The following is a 22,554-nucleotide window of genomic DNA, read 5'->3' as shown; positions in this document are numbered from 1 at the left end:
GCACTTACCATTTCTACAGTTTCACAGGCATCTGTTGGAATGTTCGGGTCAACAAACCCAGTATTATTATCATAATTAGTTGGAAGGCAGGTGTAGGCAAACCCAGTATTATTAACATTAGTTGGAATGTTGGTGTCGGTTTCTTCATGTTTTATCCAAGTAGTATAACTCTTATCAATTCCAAACCTGTACAAGTCATGTTCTACATCGTCTACACTAAGAGATACGTGGTTCACACACCGAACACATGGACATGAAATATAAATTGGTGGTGATGTCTCCTTGCAATTACGAACTGCAAAATGAAGAAATGCCTTAACACCATCTTTATATGCTTTACTGCACCTTTCGCCTACTGACATCCAAGACTTATCCATCTTCCAAGAATTTTTTTATTAACTGTGTCATCAACGATATATATATATATATACTAATTAACGCCAATAAATGTAACCGACTAATTAAAAGCAAAAATATTTGGTACTCACCTGAGATTAATGAAGCTGTTTGGTAGGATTGATATTGATGAGAGTTCAATAAATACACTAGCAGATCATTTATTAGGGTTTGGTGAGATTTTATTTGGTTCAATAAATACTAATTGATTTGGGAGTCTTCCAGAAGATAACTAGATCAATTGGCGGGTAAAAATGAAAATTTTAAACTTCTAAATGTCGGTATATAAATATTAGAAGAGGTTCTATTACGTTCTCTGGGTGTAGCTCAAATGGTTTAGGCGCTTGTGATTAAACATAGATTGCAAATACCGCGGGTTCGAAACTCCGGAGGGAACATCTTTTTATTAATTTTTTATAATAACCTCTTTTTAATGAAATAAATACACTGTGATTTTGAAAACACTCAAACTAAACTACTCATTAAAAGGCCTTTAAATCCGTTCAGAAACATAAAAATACATCATAATAGCTGGTCTAAAATCATAACAAAGTTTCTTAGCTTTTAATTACAAAACTAATTAAAAGACCTAAAAACAATAGGAAGCAAATAAAATACAATATCTTCACTTTTTTTTCTGATTCATTCAGTAAAGCTACACTCCTTGCAAGTTGATCCTCTAATGACTTATTTGCCCTTATCAAGATAGAAATTATGTCTGTATATCTTGTGCACACATCAGATCTTGTGGACGAAACACAATCAGACCATGTAAAGAAATCACATTTTTTTGCCCTAAGTTAAAAAATATAGAGTTTAGGGTTAACAATTGTAGATGAATTCCAACTTTATTTGCAATTTCACTAACCTGAGATGCACAATTGTAGAACCTCTGACCTGGATTTTTGGTGGTCCTTGATGTTCTTAGAATGACTTCTTGACCACAAAAACAATAAACCTGAGATCGATTGTTACTGGATGTTGTGGTCCGCGATGAGGTTTCTTCCATAGTGAAAAAGGAGTTTTTATTGAAAACAAAACTAGATATATAAGTATATATATATAGGATGGTTTAGAAATGAGTTGTTGTACACATGCGTGTTACTAGCGTTTTAGGATATTTATATATGTCTATGTACAGTAGCGTGTTGCAAGCGTAATAGACTCTTTTGAACAAATATATAACATATTTTAAGCTAATTGATTACAAGCATTTTTAACAAAGAAAGATGAGAACCATTAATCCATATCATTCATCAAAAGATGCATCACAAAAAGTACCATTAATTACAATACATAAAGCATTTTAAGATAATCCATATATTTACAATGCATTACAAAAAAACCAAAAAGAGAGAAGCTAACATCACCATCACTCCACCTTGTCCACAGTCTCTGCCCCCATCTCCTTAAAACTCATGTTGGTTGACACCGTAGTTATGGTGTCAACCAGGGTCTCACACACTGAGTCGTAGCATTCAGATTGTTGTTTCTGATAATCAGCAACCATTGATCGAAACTCATTGTCGTCTTCCCACAACATGAGTTTACAGGAGTTGAAGGTCTTTGTTTTTTCGAATGCGATTGTAGCCCTAATCGCTTCGACTTTCTTCAACAAAGTGTCTTCTTTCTCTTTCTCATGATCCATGGTTGTTTTCACTATGGTCTTCACGGTTTTGTCAGAAGAATACATTTTTATTATCTTTCTGAAACTGTTAGTGTGATTGAATAACCAGTAAGTTAGTAAGTTTGATTTGTAGTAAGATATAGTAAGATCTAGTAAGATATAGCTTAACTTTAATGTAGGCTATCATTACCATAATATTTTTCCCGGCATTTTTGACAGGTGAGTATAATTATGATCAATTAATTCTGACAGGTGATATAAATGCAAGTAATCTCTAGATTAAACAAAAACACATGAGACAAGTTTATGCGCTTCCAAGCGTGGGACACCCTTTTGTTTTTTTATTACAGAGTTACTATTCGTCTGGTTGCGTTTCCCAAGCGTGGGACACCCTTTTGTTTTGTCTGTGAGCCTTTTGGTTATATATACCTACACCACATTTGTGAAACTCATATACCTACATAATTTTAAATTATTTTTTTAGTTAATAATGGATTGCTCGTCATCATCATCATCATCCAGGTCCTACAAGGCTGCCCTCAGAAGGCATATTGAGGCTCAAACCGAGATAGATAAAGCTTGTCGGGAAACTCTTACTGAAGAATTTGTAAAGACTAGCAACAACTTGGATGCCAGGGATGTCATTGCAAAAGTTCTTACTCGAATGCCCGCTAGTACTATCCGAGATCTTGTTGTTTTGTTTATGGTTGATGTAGGACAGAGAGAGCTTGACGAGTTAAAACTTTTGGGCAAGGCAATTCTTGAACTGAATTGCTCAATGGAATTGAAGTTGAAGTTTCTTATGTCACTCAGAGATTAGTATGTGATGGTTTTTCATGAGTGTTTATGATGTAGTGATTGTGTGTTTTTATGTGTGTCACCCAGAGATTAGTAGTAATAAAATTTGTATGTTTGTGATGGTATGTTTTGGTAATTATAAAATTTTTATGTTTGTGTTAAAACATTGATTCAACATGTAAATATTATCTTAAAGTGCATTACAAACTGTTAACAGAAGACTAGAGATCACCATAACAAGTATCTTAAAGTACATATCGGTCAGTTTTGAAATCATTCAAATTTTTTGTTGCCTTATCATAAGTTCATCAATCAACTCTTCTACGGTTAAACGAGTGTCGTCATTTTCATGGAATAGCAGTGCTTTATTGATAAGAGTATTTCTCTTTTGGTTTATATCCGAGAGGAGGATTTTGCACAAATACTTTGACCTCAACCATTTTAGTTGTCTTTGTTGTTTATCGCCTTCCTTTTTGAAATTACACCCCCATGGTCTCTTCCCATCATATGTCTCCATGTGTCTCATAGCAAAAATACCACAATCTATTCCATTATTTCTTGTTCTCCATGTCATCTTCAATCTATTGATTGTTGCTACTTGGATTTGTTGAGTAATGGGGTGTTTAATTGTTTTAAGATACATGCAAAAGATGTTTCTCTAAACAAAATAGAAAGCAATTTAAGTATGTTTTTTGGGTTAAAGGTATATATGTTTACCAGTATATCAGGAGTCTTTCCGTATCTTTGTTCCAAATTCTCTCTAATTGCTTTTGATTTGTCTTCTAAGCTTTTAAACTTTGCATTAGCTTGTATTTATTGATTTGCACTGTTGTCAAGTAATTCTATCACTCATGTTTGAAGATTGAAGGTAACCACAAAGAAATGATCGTTTTGTAGAATTGGCACGAGCACTATAGCAACCTCCTTAAGTGATAGAATTCCACTCTTTGCCATATCTGTTTCGATGTTGTCTTTCAACACATCCAGTCTTTCTTTGTCTGTGAAACCCATTGACTCAGCATAATGGTCACTTGTCTGTATAATAATTAAAATGCAGATGATTAAAGCGTTTATTGTGCGTTTTCTAATAGTACAAACAAAATAGATTAATTTGTACCAGCACAGTGCTTGAAGCAAAGAATCTGAACGGTGATGCTGCAGATTTTTTCTTTTCTTCGTAGTTCATTACTTCACTGAATGCATCCATTGCACTGGTAGCTATATAACGCCAGGACAGAAGCTTTCAAATACCACCTTGAACGAGTCTGTGTGAGTGGACTTGTAGACCTCCTCCCAAATGTCTCCAAAACAAAAAAATATATACTCTGAAATTATTTATTCATCTTCTGTGACACTAGCGGATACGTCAACCTCTCTCAGAAGATTTGGAGAGTTCAGTGTAATGAGGCTATCACTTGTTGACAATCTGGTGCCAACTGTTAAACATAAAACAACTCACATTAAATTTGACTGAAAATAATTGTAACTATTATTAAATACCTTCAACCCCTTTTGGTTTTTATTTATAATTAAATACCTTCTTTTTCCCACGCAACCACTGTATTAACAACTTCATTAATATCTGCGCACGAGACATTGTTTTCTTGACCTGCATCACCTGCATCATTTTTTACGACAACCAAAGATGTAATATGTTCAACTGTGATTATAATTAAGCTGGTATATAATTAAGCTTGTACATATATGATATACCTTTTTGAGCAGCCACTGGACCACCAACACCAACATCTGAATCAACTGCATCACACAGATGTAATAAGTTTAAAATAACAGCATAAGTGTTTTAAGAGCGTTTTAATTATACTAATAATTAATTTAGCCCAAATACATTTTAGAGCAGTCACTGGACCACCAACATCTGAATCTTGTGTTTTAGGGACCACATTATTAGTGAATCTGTTTTCCCATTCACAACATCTAGCAAAGATATTCTCATTTGATGGATGTCTATCCTTTCCTTGACGGACCAACTCGTTGATCTCGGAGAAAATTTTATCAAATTTCTTCAACTTGTTATCCATTGCCTTATTCCAAGACTGTAAAAGGAAAATATAGTTATTGTTAATTCAAAAACATTTTCAATTTATCCCAGCCAGTTATAATGGAGTTAAATAATAGTCAACAAGCACGATAGGCATTTGCAAACTTAAAGGTGAATAATCGCTTACATAATCATCCAAATCATGTTCAGCTGTTTGATCGGCATTATCTGTTTTAGATGCATTTTGACCATCTGTTTTTTAATTACATATCATGTTGTATTACATATGAATGTAGAGATCAGAGATATGAGAGTTTTTTAGAAGAAAATAACAAGTTTAATACCATGTTCTCTCCTCAGCTGCAGTGTTTTCTTCAACTCCAGGCTTACTGGCAGCACTAACCGTCACAGCAGCAAAAGCAGCCATAGCAGCAGTCTCATCAAGTCTCTTCCCGACAGCACTAACTGTCACAGAAGCAGTAGCAACAACAGCAGCATCAGCAGTCTCATCAAGTCCCTTCCTGGAAGCACTAACGGTCACATCAGCAGGAGTAGCAGCAGCCGCATCAATCCCTTTCCCGTCAACACTAAACGTCACAACAGCAACCTCAGTAGTATCTTCTTCTAAGGAAGGACCATTATTCTCCAAGTATTTTTCCATCTTATTAAGAGTAGTTGTTGTTATGTAGTTGACTGCAGGCGTTGTGACAGGAGTCCCAAATGGACCATATTTTTTCTGGTATTCATGCGTGTAAAGCATCACAAGTAAGGTGATCGGACCGTTGTATTAATCGTCGATACCTCTCCATTCTTCCTTTCTCATTTTCAAGTTTTCAATAACATAGCTGCACCAGTCCATATTTGGAATATCTGAGGTTTTATCAATTGCGGAGATGAATCGTTGATTGACTGTTGTTGATTTTGTCACAAATCCTATACGGGTGTTGAACAACACAAGGAAATTAATCTTAAACAGTTCACCAACTCCTTGATCCGCGGCCAGTTTGTCTTTCACATGCTTTATACTTATTCTTGAATTTGTCGGGAATTGATTTTTGAACAAATCTGTAGTAACATCTTCCCCCAATCTTGGTCTACTCTTGTCTAAAACAGGAATCCTACCCATTGGTATCCCCAACACTTCCTGTACTTTTTGTGGTGTTATCTTAATAACACCGCTCCCAATGTTCAATTCATTTAAACGGTTATTATAGTTCATGAGCAACCAATATCCCAAAGTTGTTGGAGTTTGGGTTACTTGAAGTCTTAACATTGACCCGAAACCCATTTCTTCCACACAAGTTTTTTGGGCAGTGGTCATTGCCTTCACTGCATCAACAATATTACAAGGTGCACACCAATTCTTCAATTTTTTGTCTACAAATTCAACAAAAGGTTTTCACATCTCGGTTGGCTTCTTTTCTTTAATGGCTTTCTTTTTCGGAGGCTGAAAGTCCGGGTCAGAAGTGCTGTGTTCCACCTGTTTCCGCTTTGACAACAACCTGCCGATTTTTGTGTCAAGGTCTGAATCAGAGTCTGCTTCCACAACATGTTTTGTTTTCCCCACCGGAGCAACTTTTTTAGTCTTCCTTTTATCAGTCTTGTTTTTTTCGACAACTGAATCACACACATACAATAAAACACGAGGGTAGGGGATAACAACATGAATCACAAGGAAACAGAAATCTCTTATCAAACATCACAATGATAAATTCTCATACCAAAGCCATAACACGCTAATCATACACTTATAACATGCTTTAATATTATACATAGATTTAAAAAAAACAAAGATATGTATTACAACAACAACACGCTTATCAAAAGCATTAATACATTCAAACAAATGCTTACATTTTAAGATTAAGTAAAGCTAAAACGCTAAAAAAATCATAAATTAACACATGTTTCATTTTTATTCTGAGACCTATCATGCTTTTGCTTCGTCCTTGGTTCCGTTCCAGAAGTAGATGAGTTAGGGTTCTTCATTTTGGTTCCGTTCCAGAATAATTAAACCACTTGTGCTTGTGCTTGTGCTTCACAGTAGAAACGAATCGCCGACGGTTTTTAGGAATATTGACTTACGAGGTTGAATTTTGGGAATAATTATCGCCATTCCAGAATAGATGAGTTAATCGTACGGTTAGTATTGTATAGTAACAAAAAGGCGCGTGCTTTTAAATTTTAATCGTATAGTTTGTATTGTATATTAGCAATATATCTATATATAATACTAGATGGTGGTGGACGGTGGCGGAGGTGTGGTGGTTCGTGGTGGCGGATGTGTGGTGGTGGGTGGTGGTGGTGGGCAGTGGGTGGTGGTGGCGGAGGTCGATGGTGGTGGTGGTGGGTGGGTGTTGGTGGAGGAGGTCGGTGGGGGGTGGTGGTGGTGGTGGTTAGTGGGTGTTGGTGGTCGATGGGTATAAATAAATGTATATATATTTTTATATAATATTAGTGGGTGGTGGTGGTGTGGTGGGTGGTGGTGGAGTGTGGTTAGTGGTTGGTGCTGGAGGTCGTTGTGGCGAATGTGGGCGGTGGATGGTGGTAGTAGGTGGTGTGTAGTATGATTGCGGATATGTAATACATGAGACGATGACGGTGCTATCTCGTATGATGACCATGATGATTGGCCCAATTATGATGAGACGATGCTAATATAACAACCTGGGTTGGTGGTGGTTATCATATTGATGTTGCTAACCTATATAGTACGGTTTGCTTACGCCAACCCATACGATGGCGACTGTAGCTCGTACGACGAGCATGACGTCTATGATGATGATCACAAATATATATGATGATGATCAATTATATGTACCTATATGACAATACGCCACACAGGCTCACACACACACACACACGCACACTTTCATATATATATATATATATATATATATATATGTGTGTGTGTTGATGATGATGGTGACACAAATGTTTAATGACATGTAACCTGTATGATCGACGATGGCCATGATAACGTATACGATGGTCATACTGATGGTAGCATGTACGACTGATGATGTCGTTTGATGACGACAACAATTCATAAGATGGTACCGACAGTGATCGCTAATATTGGGCGTTTTGTTTACGATAACCCATACGATGCTGACTACATCCCGTACATGGAAATTGGATGATGATGATGATGATGATGATGATGATGTGTAACGATGATGACGACACTTATAGCGAGATATATGTTACCAGTATGATCAACGCCGACTACGATAGCCTATACAATGACCACGTTGATTACCCACACGTCTGATGATGATGCCATTTCATGGTGACGGTGATCGATGATTATGATGATGATAACCACTATAATACATGATAACCATGATAACTTTATGATGTTGATCATCATCATAACACATATGGTGATGATGATAACCATGTGATAATTATAACACTAGAATGTTATGAGCTTCTCTATTACGAAGTTGTAAATCTTATCCAGAAAATCTTACTAATGGTTATGATAATACTTCACTAATGGAAAAAAAATTAATTTTATTTAAAAAATACGATTTATTAAACGAACTCAACTTTTAACGAAATTTAATACCGGAATGTTAGTAAAAAAAACTAAAAGTAAATGTTTTTATACTATTTTTAAAAATTTATAAAACAAAAACCAAATTATATATATAATTAAATGTGTAGAAATAAATAAAACCAAAAGTCAAACCCCTTTTAACTTCAAAACCCTAAATCGACTTCTACTTCGCTCTACTGTAATTCGTATTTACTGTAATTCGTAAGAACATAAAAATGCCACGTATCAATAATGGAGTTAAGTTCCTGGTAGATATCGACAGCGATTCCATGAGTAGGGTGGTATGTTAATGTTATCTGGTTAATTTGTTTTTATGGAACATTTTACAGTTTTGCAACATATACATTCTAAGAACATTTTTTGTGTTATTTATAGCTCATTCCTAAAGCTGTTCAACCAATGTTTGCTGACATGAAATCGAATACCGGCTGTTGATTGATTTATGATCAAAGTGGTAGAACGTTTTCTGTTTTTACAATCAAAGTACTTGATGACTTTTATTTTGGAATCGGTTGGACTGAATTAATCAGAGAATGTTGTATAGAAGCTGGAACATATGTTGTTTTTGAGGTTAAGTCAACATCTATGTTGAACATGTTTACTTTCAAAAGAAACGTAAATGATCAATCCGGTACTATGATATGTATTCCAGTCAGAAACTGACACGTCCATTACTTAGTAAGTTTTAATTTCTGTTTTTAATGATTGTTTCCAAATTCAAATGTCTTTTAATTAACATGTTTAACAGGATTTCCCTGAGTGGTACGTGATTCAAGAATTTGGTGAAAATTGGATGAATTTGCTTTTCGAGCTTATTGCTCCAGATAGAGTGTTGTTTAACGTTTCATGTCATTGGGATGGAATGGGTTATAGGCTAGAGGATGGATGGATTGAGGTTTTTAAACAAACCAACTTGAAAGGTGGTTCGTTTGTTGTGTTTGAAATCATATCAGATAACACATTTCATATTAATGTCTTTCATGAAGATGGTGTAGAATTTATCCTTCATGGTCCGAATCAGCTGTTTCTCAACTACCAATTAAGCAATCAAGGTAGTTCCTCCCAAAACCCAATTCATCTTGATGAGCAAAATGATGACTCTAAAATCGTCTTCCACATGGACGTCACCAAGAAATTGGTAAATTGAATTTTTAAATTTCTTTTTTATTTACAAGTATATTTGAAATTTGCTTTTCACGGCGTCTTCCGGGTCACATGGCTACCAAGATTGATGCCTATGATGGAATGCTAATCACTTTGGTCAATCCCGAAGGTCGTAAAAAAATGAAACTCCATGGTGAACTGTCAAAGCTGAAATTCAGATATTCTTTACAAAAATGGAAAATTTTCAAGGAGGAAAATGATTTACAGATCGGTGATAAGTGCAGATTTGAATATGACTTCAATGAAGGTAGTTTGTTACTTTCAAAAGTTGATTAGTGATTTGGTAATGTTTGGAACATTTGGAAATATTTGGTGATGTGTTTGGCGAATTTTGAAACATTTGTGATTTGGTAATATTTGTATGGTTGTATTGATACACTTTTTAGTTTATTGTGTTGAATGTTGGTTGGTTAGCTTTCAATGAAGGTACTTTGTTAGTTTCAAAAGTTGATTAGTGCAAGAATGCTCGTTGTGTTTGGTGATTTTTGGAACATTTGTGATTTGGTGACTTTGGGAAACATTTGTGATTTGGTGACATTTGTGATTTTTGGAACATCTGTTATTTTCATGTTTAGATGGTTGTATTGATACCTATTTTAGTTAACTTTTAAATGCTTTACTTTTATAGTTTCTTGTAACATATTGTTTTGAATGTTGGTTGGTTACATATTTTAGTTTATTGTTTTAATGGTGCCTTTTGTATGAAAACTTTTAATGAATGGTAATAATGAAGTATCTTAAAACAAATCGAGAAAACTAAAAACACTTGGTTAAATCTAAAAATAAAACAAAAACACTTTGTTAAAAAACACTATTACGCTTGTAACACGCTAATGTACAAAAAATATAAAATATCCTAATACGCAAGTAACACGCTTATCCAACCATCTTCTGTCAAAGTGTCTATTTAATAATATATAAATATCCTAATACGCAAGTGACACGCTTATCCAACTGTAACGATTCCGGCAAATTCAGGTATACCCTAGCCGGAATATACCATTTATGTGTTATTTAATACTGAATATATAAATTATAATGTGTTTATACGAGTATATAAGATTCACAAGTATGAATTATACTCGAATGTACAGCTAGTCGTATTGGAATTACGATTAACCGATGAACGATTATTGAAACCCGATCGAATCGGGGATTACATTATAGACGAAATATATGATGTTTAGTAAGGTTTACGAAGTATTAAGGCTACAGGATAAGTGAATTATAGCACAGAAAAAGGATTTCGATTTATTGGTACGTCGGTACAATAAACGAAACCTTTAACATCAAACCAAGCAAGAGAAGATCGATCAAGCCGAAAAAGATGCACAATGACCGACAATATGATGTGTTGAGTCAATAAATGTCATGGTTTAAGTTTTTAAAGTTTTTAAATCGGTTTTATATAAATTTTATTTTAAAGCCGAAAAAAACGACCGTTTTAGCCTCGTTTTAAGCCGAATTAAGTGTTTAACCGAAAAACGAACTGAACCAGATTATCCACAACATTATCCGGATTACACAATCCGAATGTGTGGCCAAGGTTTGAGATGTGGGCCCCACCCCACACCATACATGGACCGATCGGTCCATTTGGTGCACACACACATATCATTTTTTTTTAACACTCCAACTCCACATTTCTCTTAACACTCTTCAACATTCATCCAAAAACCCAAGTTTTTAAGCAAGAATCATAAGGTATAAACATGTTATTATGGTTTAATCTTGGTTTTAATTCCAAAATCTTGAGAAAATGAGGTTTCAAGTGAAAAATGGGTGAAAACCCGAGATGAAACCGATTCTTGCATGATCAAGTGATGTATACAAGTTATACAAGGGATCTTGGTCCAAGAAAGGAGTTAAAAGAGTCAAAAACGAATTTTTACGGTTAAAATCTTTGTTTTGATGTCTTAACCGAAACCATGAAAGGAATGGCTTGATTGTGGGTATAACTTGCTTGGTGTGGTGTTATTGTGCTTGTAGGTGTTATATCTAGTTGCTAGCAAAGGCTAGAAAGCAAGATCTTTGCGATCTAAAGCTAGAAACACAAGGTAGTTCGGTTTTTCGTATGATTTGTGTGATTTGGACAGATTGTGGTAGACTTAGATTTGGGTCATGAAATTTCACAGAGATGATCTACACATGAAAATATGAGATCTGTGAAATTTTGGTAATTTTTGGATAAAGGATGAATATTTGGTGAATTTAATGCTCGGTTTTTGGCTAAAAATGGTGAAAAATAGCTAAACATCATGAAAAATTCTGGAAATATTGAGATAAGCTTTTTATAACATTTAAAGGTCACACACAAAATTTCAGGTCCATTGGAGAAGTCTAAGTAGGCTTTTCGGTAAAACGAGTTCTAGGGTTTTCTAGCTCGGTTTTGGTGAAAATGGCATGAAAAATGAGTTTTTGGTTCAGTAAAAATTACTGGGAACTATGTGGATGGCAGGAGCCTTCCCAGAAAAATTTGGGATTTTTCTAAGGTCGTTTGGTATTTTCGACATATTTGGTGTTTAAATGACGTTTAAAAATAGATAAATAAATGTTAAATATAAAAATTAATTCTGGAAATATTTTTATAAAATTCCTTACTGTCAAAAACTGATTTGTGCAAAATTTCAAGATCCGAGACTAAACGGATAATTATTTGTGCTAAACAGAACATAAAAACAAACTTTTAAAGCTTAAAACGCGTGGTAAACCGGCAAAGTTCGCCTAAGCGAGCTGACTGGTGTATAAAAACCCTAAAAATGGACTATTTTCATGAAACTAAGTTAATCAAGTAAAAATAAATCATCCGAAAGTAATTCGGATGATTTGGGTAGTTTTACCCGATTTAGCAGTTTCCGGTATACTAAAGACGGAAACGGGCCCCGCGGCCAAACGGGGTGTCTAAACCAAGCTTTAATTTCACCACTTTAATTAAAATATCAGTAACAACTATTTTCGGGTCGTATGTGACCAAACTCATTTTTGAAAACATAAAGACGGTTAACCGTGCTAGGCACGCAAAACGAGAAAACAAACTAATGGTAATTTTGACTAAAGAACTCTAAGTGATATCACAATCTAAGTCCTGAGAAGTGTTTCGGGGTTAACATTGTCCCCGGATCGTGTACTATACTGGGTTAACAGTGTCCCAGACGTACCGGTTAACACGAATTTAAGTTATATTAATAGAAATTGTGTAGTAACGACTTAGGGATCGTATTACAGATCCGGACCGGTAGCTGTGCACAGTATTACATCTTTGCTCACAAAAAGGTGAGTTTCACGAGCCCCTTTTTATTGAACTGTTTTAAATATTTTCCCGGGGCGGAAAGCATGTTTTATCAAAGTGTTTAAGTACATGCCGATCGCATGGAAATGAATGTATTTATATAATGTTTATTGTACGGGAATCGTACGGTAATGTATTAAGATGGTAATTGTCTGAGTTGCTAATATTGTAAGACCCGAAACAGTGTTCTGGGTTAACAGTGTCCCCAGAGGTTATTAAATGTATTTCTGGGTTAACAGTGTCCCCAGAGGTTATTAAATGTGTTTCTGGGTTAACAGTGTCCCAGGGGTTGTTAAATGTATTTCTGGGTTAACAGTGTCCCCAGAGGTTATTAAATGTGTTTCTGGGTTAACAGAGGTTTCACTTGTATGCTCAGCATAATTACATCGTTAATTTATGATTATTAAAATGATTTGTCATGGTTTATTTAAATTAGTGAAACTCACCAACTATTCGTAGTTGACCCGTTTCCTTTACATGCTTTCTAGGTACACCCAAATTGGAATGAGTGATACGTGCTTGATGATGTGTGCTATTTTGTGGAAGCTTAAGAGTCTATATTTTGTATTAAATATGTTAACGTACTATTGGTAAAACTTATGTGATAACGCCTAGTCGGTAACGAAACTCGGAACAATGTAATACGTTTAAATTATTGTAGTGGTGTTTTCTTTATAAGCAATGCTGTTGATATCAGATGTGTCTGTTACATCCCGTTTACGTTTCCGCTGCGGTTACGGGGTGTTACAGAACTTGGTATCAGAGCCATTGGTTATAAAGAATTAGGATGTCTTTAAAAGATACCTAAAATATAACCAGTAGCTCAAGTGTTATAGGATCTGAATATCAACTAATAATTTATTGTGACAAGGTCTAGATGAACTTGGATGGACAAGTGAGTTATTATGGTCCGGAACATAATAACAGACTTGTGCGCACGAGGGAATTCAGGGGAAGTCACGGGGGACTTTAATAGGTAAAATTGGCAACATATGTGCAAATATATGATAATATAGTTATGTGGTTAAGTTGTATAAGTAAGTGCATATTAATTTGATTATGATTTACACTATGGAAAGAACTACATGTTTGTTAACTTGTGTGCAGGAAAGAATGTCGAGAACTCCTAGTTTGTCGATGGAGGAGGACCCAGAGGAAGTCAGCTCCGGGAACTCTGGGAGCATACGCGTATCATCCAGCTCTGAGCCTAGCGAGGCTAGTCGTAGGAGCTCTGGCCAGTCCTCCCCAGTCAGGATTGTCAGATCCCCTACCCCGCCCGCACCACAGGCCATCCCTGTCCCGCCCGGATTCGGACCCCGCCTCACAGCGCGGATCAGTGTCCCACATGTCCCACCTACCTCGCCCCCACCCAGACCTGCTACCCGCAGGGGCGAGTCCTCCCGCTCCCAGCCCGAGCCTATGACTCCACCCGTGTGGGGCCTCCCTAGGCAGGAAAGGGATGCGGCGGCATGGCTTCGAGTGCTCACCGAGCAGGTGAATGAGCACTCCGCCGCCTTGACAGTGGGAGTGCAGAGGCGGATGTACCTGGGGGACTGCATACTGGACCACCAGTATGCGATTTCGCAGCTGAAGAGGGAGTGCTCATACTCCCAGTGGATGATCGGCCGGATGGAGACGCGGATCCGGGTTATGCTGGCTGTGATGGTGGTGTTGGTGGCTGTTTTGGTGGGGTTGGTATACCACCGTGTTTAGTTGTGTTAGGATGGGAGTAGACAGGGACCGCTTTTTGATACTCTGTGTAAGCAGTTAGTGGTGATGCTAACATAGAGTGAATCTTGGGTAGTTATAATACAACCACTGGCCCTTAGGGGGTCTCTTTTGGGGTATATCATTATAGATACTTTTGGGTATCATTCAAGCACTGACCCATTGCGGGTTATGTCGAGATGATGCCGACATAGGCCCTATGTAGGAAAACTTAACTTATGTAATGATGACAGGAAAGTATGTGAACTGACATGGATGTAATATGTACTAATGTTTGATAATGAATGGAATGTTTGTTGTGTTTTATGATTGAAACTTGTATTAATTATATGTATTTTCTGATGATGTGTAGAATGGCACCAAAACGATCAGCTCAAATGTCGGAAGTAGATGTGAGCCGTTTGATTGCTCAACAGTTAGAGGCGGCGATACCGGATATAGTATCGCGCATCGCCGCCAGTATTAACAATTCGACCAATCCAACCCCTCCGAGCAATCAACGACCACCAATAATGACGGGGAACAAAATGTTAATCCTCCACAAAATGATGACACGATTCCGAGTAATGACGCACCGCCTAGGGTGGTCGTTACGGGCAGTAATGGCCCTATACCAACTGTAGAGACGAACCGTACTGAACCGATTCCTGCATCCAGGGGATGTTCGATCAAAGACTTTATGTTGTGCAAACCTCTAGAGTTTAGCGGGTCTGAAGGACCAAATGGGTTGGTTAAGTGGATCGAGAAAATAGAATCAGTTGTGAACATCAGCAACTGCCCCGAGGACTGTGTTGTAAAGTACGCCACCTGCACATTCACGGACCATGCCTTGACATGGTGGAACACAATAGTGCGGGCCCGGGGTCAGGCAGCGACAAACCGCATGACCTGGACAGAGCTTAAGGCTCTTGTACTGGGGCATTTCTGCCCGAAAAACGAATTGCAGAGATTAGAAAATGAATTGTGGAACCTGGAGATGCAGGGGGCAGACCATTTGAGGTATACGAACCGGTTTAATGACTTGTCGCGATTGGTGCCATGGCTGGTCACCCCAGAGTCGAAGAGGGTTGAGCGTTATATTTGGGGGCTAACTCCCGTTGTAAGGAGTATAGTCAATTCTGGGGGACACCAGACGTATGAGGGTGCGGTGACGCAGGCTGGTATCGTCACATATGATTTCGTAAGGAGCGGTTCACTGAAGGTGGCAGGAGAATACGCTGGGGGAAAGCGGGGTACACATGACCATAGGATCCAGGAAAAGCAGCAAAATAAACGTGCTAGGCCCACTGCCCAAAACTACGCCATGACTAGTTCAGGCGGAAGACAAGAACCGCAGAAGGGAACGTTTCCTAGGTGTGGGAAATGCGGTTACCACCATGGTGGCGTGTGCAAAGAGGTGGTGTGCCACCGGTGTGGCAGGATTGGACACTACGCACCAAGTTGTAGGACAAACCTGAACAACCTGAACCGACACCGCAACCTATCCGTGCGCAGCCATTTAAGACCCAACCAGCCCGACAACAAAACCCGCAAGGAAACCAAATGGTGACCACCAGCCGTGCTTGCTATGAATGCGGCAGCACGGATCACTTCAAAAGACACTGTCGGAAACTGAACCAGGGAGGAAACGGGAGGCAACCCACGGGTCAGGCATCGTCGTCCAATCCGGCGCGAGGCCGAGCATTTGTGATGGGGGCGAACGAAGCACGCCAGGACCCCAGCGTAGTGACAGGTACATTCCTCGTCTCTGATCATTACGCTTCTGTATTATTTGATACAGGCGCCGATAGAAGTTTTGTTTCTGTTAAATTCCTATCGATTGCAAACCTTCCAATTAGTGAAACCATAGAACCTTACACCGTAGAAGTCGCTAACGGTAAAACCATGATAGTTAATCAGATAATTCGGAATTGCCCTTTTATTCTGAACGAACAATCCTTTCTGATTGACTTGTTACCGGTAGAATTGGGTAGTTTCGACGTGATAATGGGAATGGATTGGTTAGCACGTAACAAGGTAGAAATAAACTGTGAAAAGAAAATCGTCAAGATCCGGGTGTTGGATGACGAAGAGGTATTAGTGCAGGGTGAGAAGTCGGGCAATATGATACCGTTTATATCCCACCTCAAGGTGTTAAAATATATACGCCAGGGATGCGTGGCATACCTAGCGAGCCTGACGGCCACGGATCCTGAGGAAAAACGGGTGGACGATATCCCAGTAGTACGCGAATTTCCACAAGTTTTCCCAGAGGAACTTCCTGGATTACCGCCAACCCTACAGGTCGAATTCAGAATCGATCTATTACCTCAAGCTGGCCCTGTTGCTAAGGCACCCTACCGACTTGCACCATCAGATATGCAAGAATTATCCAACCAGTTGCAAGAATTGTTGGATAAAGGACTTATACGTCCTAGTTATTCCCCGTGGGGTGCACCGGTACTATTCGTGAAAAAGAAGGACGGAAGCCTTAGAATGTGCATTGATTACATGGAGCTGAACAAGTTGACAATCAAAAATAGGTATCCTCTCCCCCGAATTGATGACCTGTTCGACCAACTGCAAGGTGCGAGCTATTTCTCAAAAATTGATCTTAGATCGGGATACCATCAGGTTAGAATTCAAGAGGAGGATATCCCAAAAACCGCATTCCGGACTCGCTACGGCCATTACGAGTTCTTAGTTATGCCTTTCGGGCTAACAAATGCGCCAGCAGTGTTCATGGATCTCATGAATCGAGTCTGTAAACCCTACCTCGATAAATTCGTCATCGTGTTTATTGACGATATTTTGATATACTCGAAGAGTAAAGAAGAGCACGAGCAACACTTAAGATTAATTTTAGAGCTTCTAAATCAGGAGAAGTTATATGCAAAATTCTCCAAGTGTAACTTCTGGTTACAAGAAGTGCAATTCCTTGGTCACGTTATAAACCATCAAGGAATACACGTTGATCCAAGTAAGGTTGAAGCAGTTAAGAATTGGCAAGCGCCTAAATCGCCAAAGGAAATCCGCAAATTCTTAGGCTTAGCTGGATATTATCGTCGATTTATAGAGAACTTTTCCAGCATCGCCCAACCTTTAACCCTTCTGACCCAAAAAGATCGAAAGTATGAATGGGGTGAAGAGCAGGAAACGGCGTTTCAAACGCTAAAACAAAGATTGTGCCAAGCGCCGATCTTAAGTCTCCCCGACGGAGACGATGGTTTTGTCGTGTATTGTGACGCATCCCGGAGAGGGTTAGGATGTGTGTTGATGCAAAATAATAAGGTTATAGCCTATGCTTCTCGACAGTTAAAAATACACGAGAAAAATTACACTACTCATGACTTAGAACTGGGAGCGGTTATCTTCGCACTTAAAATCTGGAGACATTATCTCTACGGTACAAAGTGCACCATCTTCACCGATCATAAAAGTTTGCAACACATATTCGATCAGAAAGAACTGAATATGAGGCAACGAAGATGGGTCGAGTTGTTAAGCGACTATGACTGTAACATCCGTTATCACCCCGGCAAGGCTAACGTCGTAGCCGATGCCCTGAGTAGGAAGGATCGGGTTAAGCCATTGCGAGTGCGAGCACTGGAAATGATAGTCCAGTCGAACCTTTCGGACCTGGTTCGAGTCGCTCAACGCGAAGCGTTGAAAGAGGAACAATTGGAAAAAGAGGGACTTTACGGTAACGAGAAGAATTTCGAACAGCGCGTGGACGAAATTCTCTATTTCAAAAATCGGATTTGGATCCCGACCCTCCATGACCTTCGAGAACTAATCATGGACGAAGCGCATAAATCGAAATATTCCATACATCCGGGATCGGATAAGATGTACAAGGATGTGAAAGAGTTCTACTGGTGGCCGGGTATGAAAAAGGATATAGCCACACACGTTGGCAAGTGTACGACGTGTGCGAGGGTTAAGGCGGAGCACCAGAAACCCTCGGGGATGTTACAACAACCGGAAATTCCCGAATGGAAATGGGAGCAAATCACGATGGATTTTGTGACACATCTCCCTAAGACGTCCCGTGGACACGATGCAATTTGGGTAATCGTGGATCGACTAACCAAGTCGGTACATTTTATTCCGATTAGAAATAATTATAACACCGAAAGACTTGCGCAGATTTATATAAATGAAATTGTGTCTCGTCATGGGATACCCATCTCAATCATCTCCGATCGAGATAGCCATTTCACCTCCAATCTTTGGCAAGCTGTACAAGAAGCGCTGGGAACGCGTATTGATCTAAGCACAGCTTACCACCCTTAGACCGACGGTCAGTCTGAGAGGACCATCCAAACACTGGAGGATTTGCTTCGTGCATGCGTACTGGATTTTAAGGGAAATTGGGATCAACATCTCCCACTCGTTGAATTTTCCTATAATAACAGTTACCATAGCAGTATTAAGGCAGCACCTTATGAAGCATTGTATGGACGGAAGTGCCGATCACCACTCTGCTGGACTGAAGTGGGCGACACACAGGTTATTAGATCAGATCTGGTCCAGGAAACGACCAGCAAAATCCTTGAAATTAAGAACAATCTGAAGGCCGCACGGGATCGGCAGAAGAGTTATGCCGATACCCGTAGAAAACCGTTATTATTTGAGAAAGGTGATAAAGTTTATTTGAAAGTATCACCTTGGAAAGGAGTAGTCAGATTTGGAAAGGCGGGGAAGATAGCCCCTAGATACATTGGACCATTCGAGATTACTGCAAAAATCGGTCCTGTAGCATACCGATTAGAACTGCCTGATGAATTAAGTGCAGTTCACAACGTGTTTCACGTGTCAAACTTGAAAAGGTGTCTGTCGGATGAGACATCGGTGTTACCACTAGAGGGTGTCCAATTAAACGATAAGCTTAATTTCGTAGAGGAACCCATAGAAATAGTGGACGGGAAAATCAAGCAACTTAGACACAATAAGATCTCGTTGGTCAAGGTTATATGGAACTCGCAACGAGGCCCAGAATATACATGGGAACGAAAGGACGAATTTCGGAAGAAATACCCCCACCTATTTCCTCAAAAGGAAGTAGTTGACGCGTAAAATTTCGAAGACGAAATTTTTATAACGGGGGGAGAATGTAACGATTCCGGCAAATTCAGGTATACCCTAGCCGGAATATACCATTTATGTGTTATTTAATACTGAATATATAAATTATAATGTGTTTATACGAGTATATAAAATTCACAAGTATGAATTATACTCGAATGTACAGCTAGTCGTATTGGAATTACGATTAACCGATGAACGATTATTGAAACCCGATCGAATCGAGGATTACATTATAGACGAAATATATGATGTTTAGTAAGGTTTACGAAGTATTAAGGCTACGGGATAAGTGAATTATAGCACAGAAAAAGGATTTCGATTTATTGGTACGTCGGTACAATAAACGAAACCTTTAACATCAAACCAAGCAAGAGAAGATCGATCAAGCCGAAAAAGATGCACAATGACCGACAATATGATGTGTTGAGTCAATAAATGTCATGGTTTAAGTTTTTAAAGTTTTTAAATCGGTTTTATATAAATTTTATTTTTAAGCCGAAAAACGACCGTTTTAGCCTCGTTTTAAGCCGAATTAAGTGTTTAACCGAAAAACGAACTGAACCAGATTATCCACAACATTATCCGGATTACACAATCCGAATGTGTGGCCAAGGTTTGAGATGTAGGCCCCACCCCACACCATACATGGACCGATCGGTCCATTTGGTGCACACACACATATCATTTTTTTTTAACACTCCAACTCCACATTTCTCTCAACACTCTTCAACATTCATCCAAAAACCCAAGTTTTTAAGCAAGAATCATAAGGTATAAACATGTTATTATGGTTTAATCTTGGTTTTTAATTCCAAAATCTTGAGAAAATGAGGTTTCAAGTGAAAAATGGGTGAAAACCCGAGATGAAACCGATTCTTGCATGATCAAGTGATGTATACAAGTTATACAAGGGATCTTGGTCCAAGAAAGGAGTTAAAAGAGTCAAAAACGAATTTTTACGGTTAAAATCTTTGTTTTGATGTCTTAACCGAAACCATGAAAGGAATGGCTTGATTGTGGGTATAACTTGCTTGGTGTGGTGTTATTGTGCTTGTAGGTGTTATATCTAGTTGCTAGCAAAGGCTAGAAAGCAAGATCTTTGCGATCTAAAGCTAGAAACACAAGGTAGTTCGGTTTTTCGTATGATTTGTGTGATTTGGACAGATTGTGGTAGACTTAGAGTTGGGTCATGAAATTTCACAGAGATGATCTACACATGAAAATATGAGATCTGTGAAATTTTGGTAATTTTTGGATAAAGGATGAATATTTGGTGAATTTAATGCTCGGTTTTGGCTAAAAATGGTGAAAAATATCTAAACATCATGAAAAATTCTGGAAATATTGAGATAAGCTTTTTATAACATTTAAAGGTCACACACAAAATTTCAGGTCCATTGGAGAAGTCTAAGTAGGCTTTTCGGTTAAAACGAGTTCTAGGGTTTTCTAGCTCGGTTTTGGTGAAAATGGCATGAAAAATGAGTTTTTGGTTCTGTAAAAATTACTGGGAACTATGTGGATGGCAGGAGCCATCCCAGAAAAATTTGGGATTTTTCTAAGGTCGTTTGGTATTTTCGACATATTTGGTGTTTAAATGACGTTTAAAAATAGATAAATAAATGTTAAATATAAAAATTAATTCTGGAAATATTTTTATAAAATTCCTTACTTTCAAAAACTGATTTGTGCAAAATTTCAAGATCCGAGACTAAACGGATAATTATTTGTGCTAAACAGAACATAAAAACAAACTTTTAAAGCTTAAAACGCGGGTAAACCGGCAAAGTTCGCCTAAGCGAGCTGACTGGTGTATAAAAACCCTAAAAATGGACTATTTTCATGAAACTAAGTTAATCAAGTAAAAATAAATCATCCGAAAGTAATTCGGATGATTTGGGTAGTTTTACCCGATTTAGCAGTTTCCGGTATACTAAAGACGGAAACGGGCCCCGCGGCCAAACGGGGTTTCTAAACCGAGCTCTAATTTCACCACTTTAATTAAAATATCAGTAACAACTATTTTTGGGTCGTATGTGACCAAACTCATTTTTGAAAACATAAAGACGGTTAACCGTGCTAGGCACGCAAAACGAGAAAACAAACTAATGGTAATTTTGACTAAAGAACTCTAAGTGATATCACAATCTAAGTCCTGAGAAGTGTTTCGGGGTTAACATTGTCCCCGGATCGTGTACGGTACTGGGTTAACAGTGTCCCCAGACGTACCGGTTAACACGAATTTAAGTTATATTAATAGAAATTGTGTAGTAACGACTTAGGGATCGTATTACAGATCTGGACCGGTAGCTGTGCACAGTATTACATCTTTGCTCACAAAAAGGTGAGTTTCACGAGCCCCTTTTTATTGAACTGTTTTAAATATTTTCCCTGGGCGGAAAGCATGTTTTTATCAAAGTGTTTAAGTACATGCCGATCGCATGAAAATGAATGTATTTATATAATGTTTATTGTACGGGAATCGTACGGTAATGTATTAAGATGGTAATTGTCTGAGTTGCTAATATTGTAAGACCCGAAACAGTGTTCTGGGTTAACAGTGTCCCCAGAGGTTATTAAATGTATTTCTGGGTTAACAGTGTCCCCAGAGGTTATTAAATGTGTTTCTGGGTTAACAGTGTCCCCAGAGGTTATTAAATGTATTTCTGGGTTAACAGTGTCCCCAAGGGTTATTAAATGTATTTCTGGGTTAACAGTGTCCCCAGAGGTTATTAAATGTGTTTCTGGGTTAACAGAGGTTTCACTTGTATGCTCAGCATAATTACATCGTTAATTAATGATTATTAAAATGATTTGTCATGGTTTATTTAAATTAGTGAAACTCACCAACTATTCGTAGTTGACCCGTTTCCTTTACATGCTTTCTAGGTACACCCAAATTGGAATGAGTGATACGT

At 38.1% G+C, this 22,554-nt stretch overlaps 2 protein-coding genes across 2 annotated transcripts in view; both read right to left on the bottom strand.

Annotated features, from left to right (window-relative positions):
• The window catches only part of LOC143583565 (uncharacterized), a 168,648-nt gene that overhangs the window by 106,229 nt on the left and 39,865 nt on the right, over nt 1-22,554 (bottom strand). The gene's annotated exons all lie outside the window — the stretch shown is intronic.
• LOC143583560 (myb-related protein 315-like) overlaps nt 1-22,554 on the bottom strand; it is a 68,475-nt gene that overhangs the window by 9,277 nt on the left and 36,644 nt on the right. Inside the window, exon 4 of the mRNA XM_077065839.1 lies at nt 5,214-5,410. Coding sequence (XP_076921954.1) covers nt 5,214-5,410 — 197 coding nt within the window. The remainder of the gene's footprint in view (nt 1-5,213; nt 5,411-22,554) is intronic.

This window comes from Bidens hawaiensis, unplaced genomic scaffold, assembly GCF_021521415.1.
Source record: "Bidens hawaiensis isolate Kalapana, Puna unplaced genomic scaffold, B.hawaiensis_p1.1 tig00032455_1, whole genome shotgun sequence".
Lineage (NCBI taxonomy): Eukaryota > Viridiplantae > Streptophyta > Magnoliopsida > Asterales > Asteraceae > Bidens > Bidens hawaiensis.
This window is presented reverse-complemented; position numbering and strand designations above follow the sequence as displayed.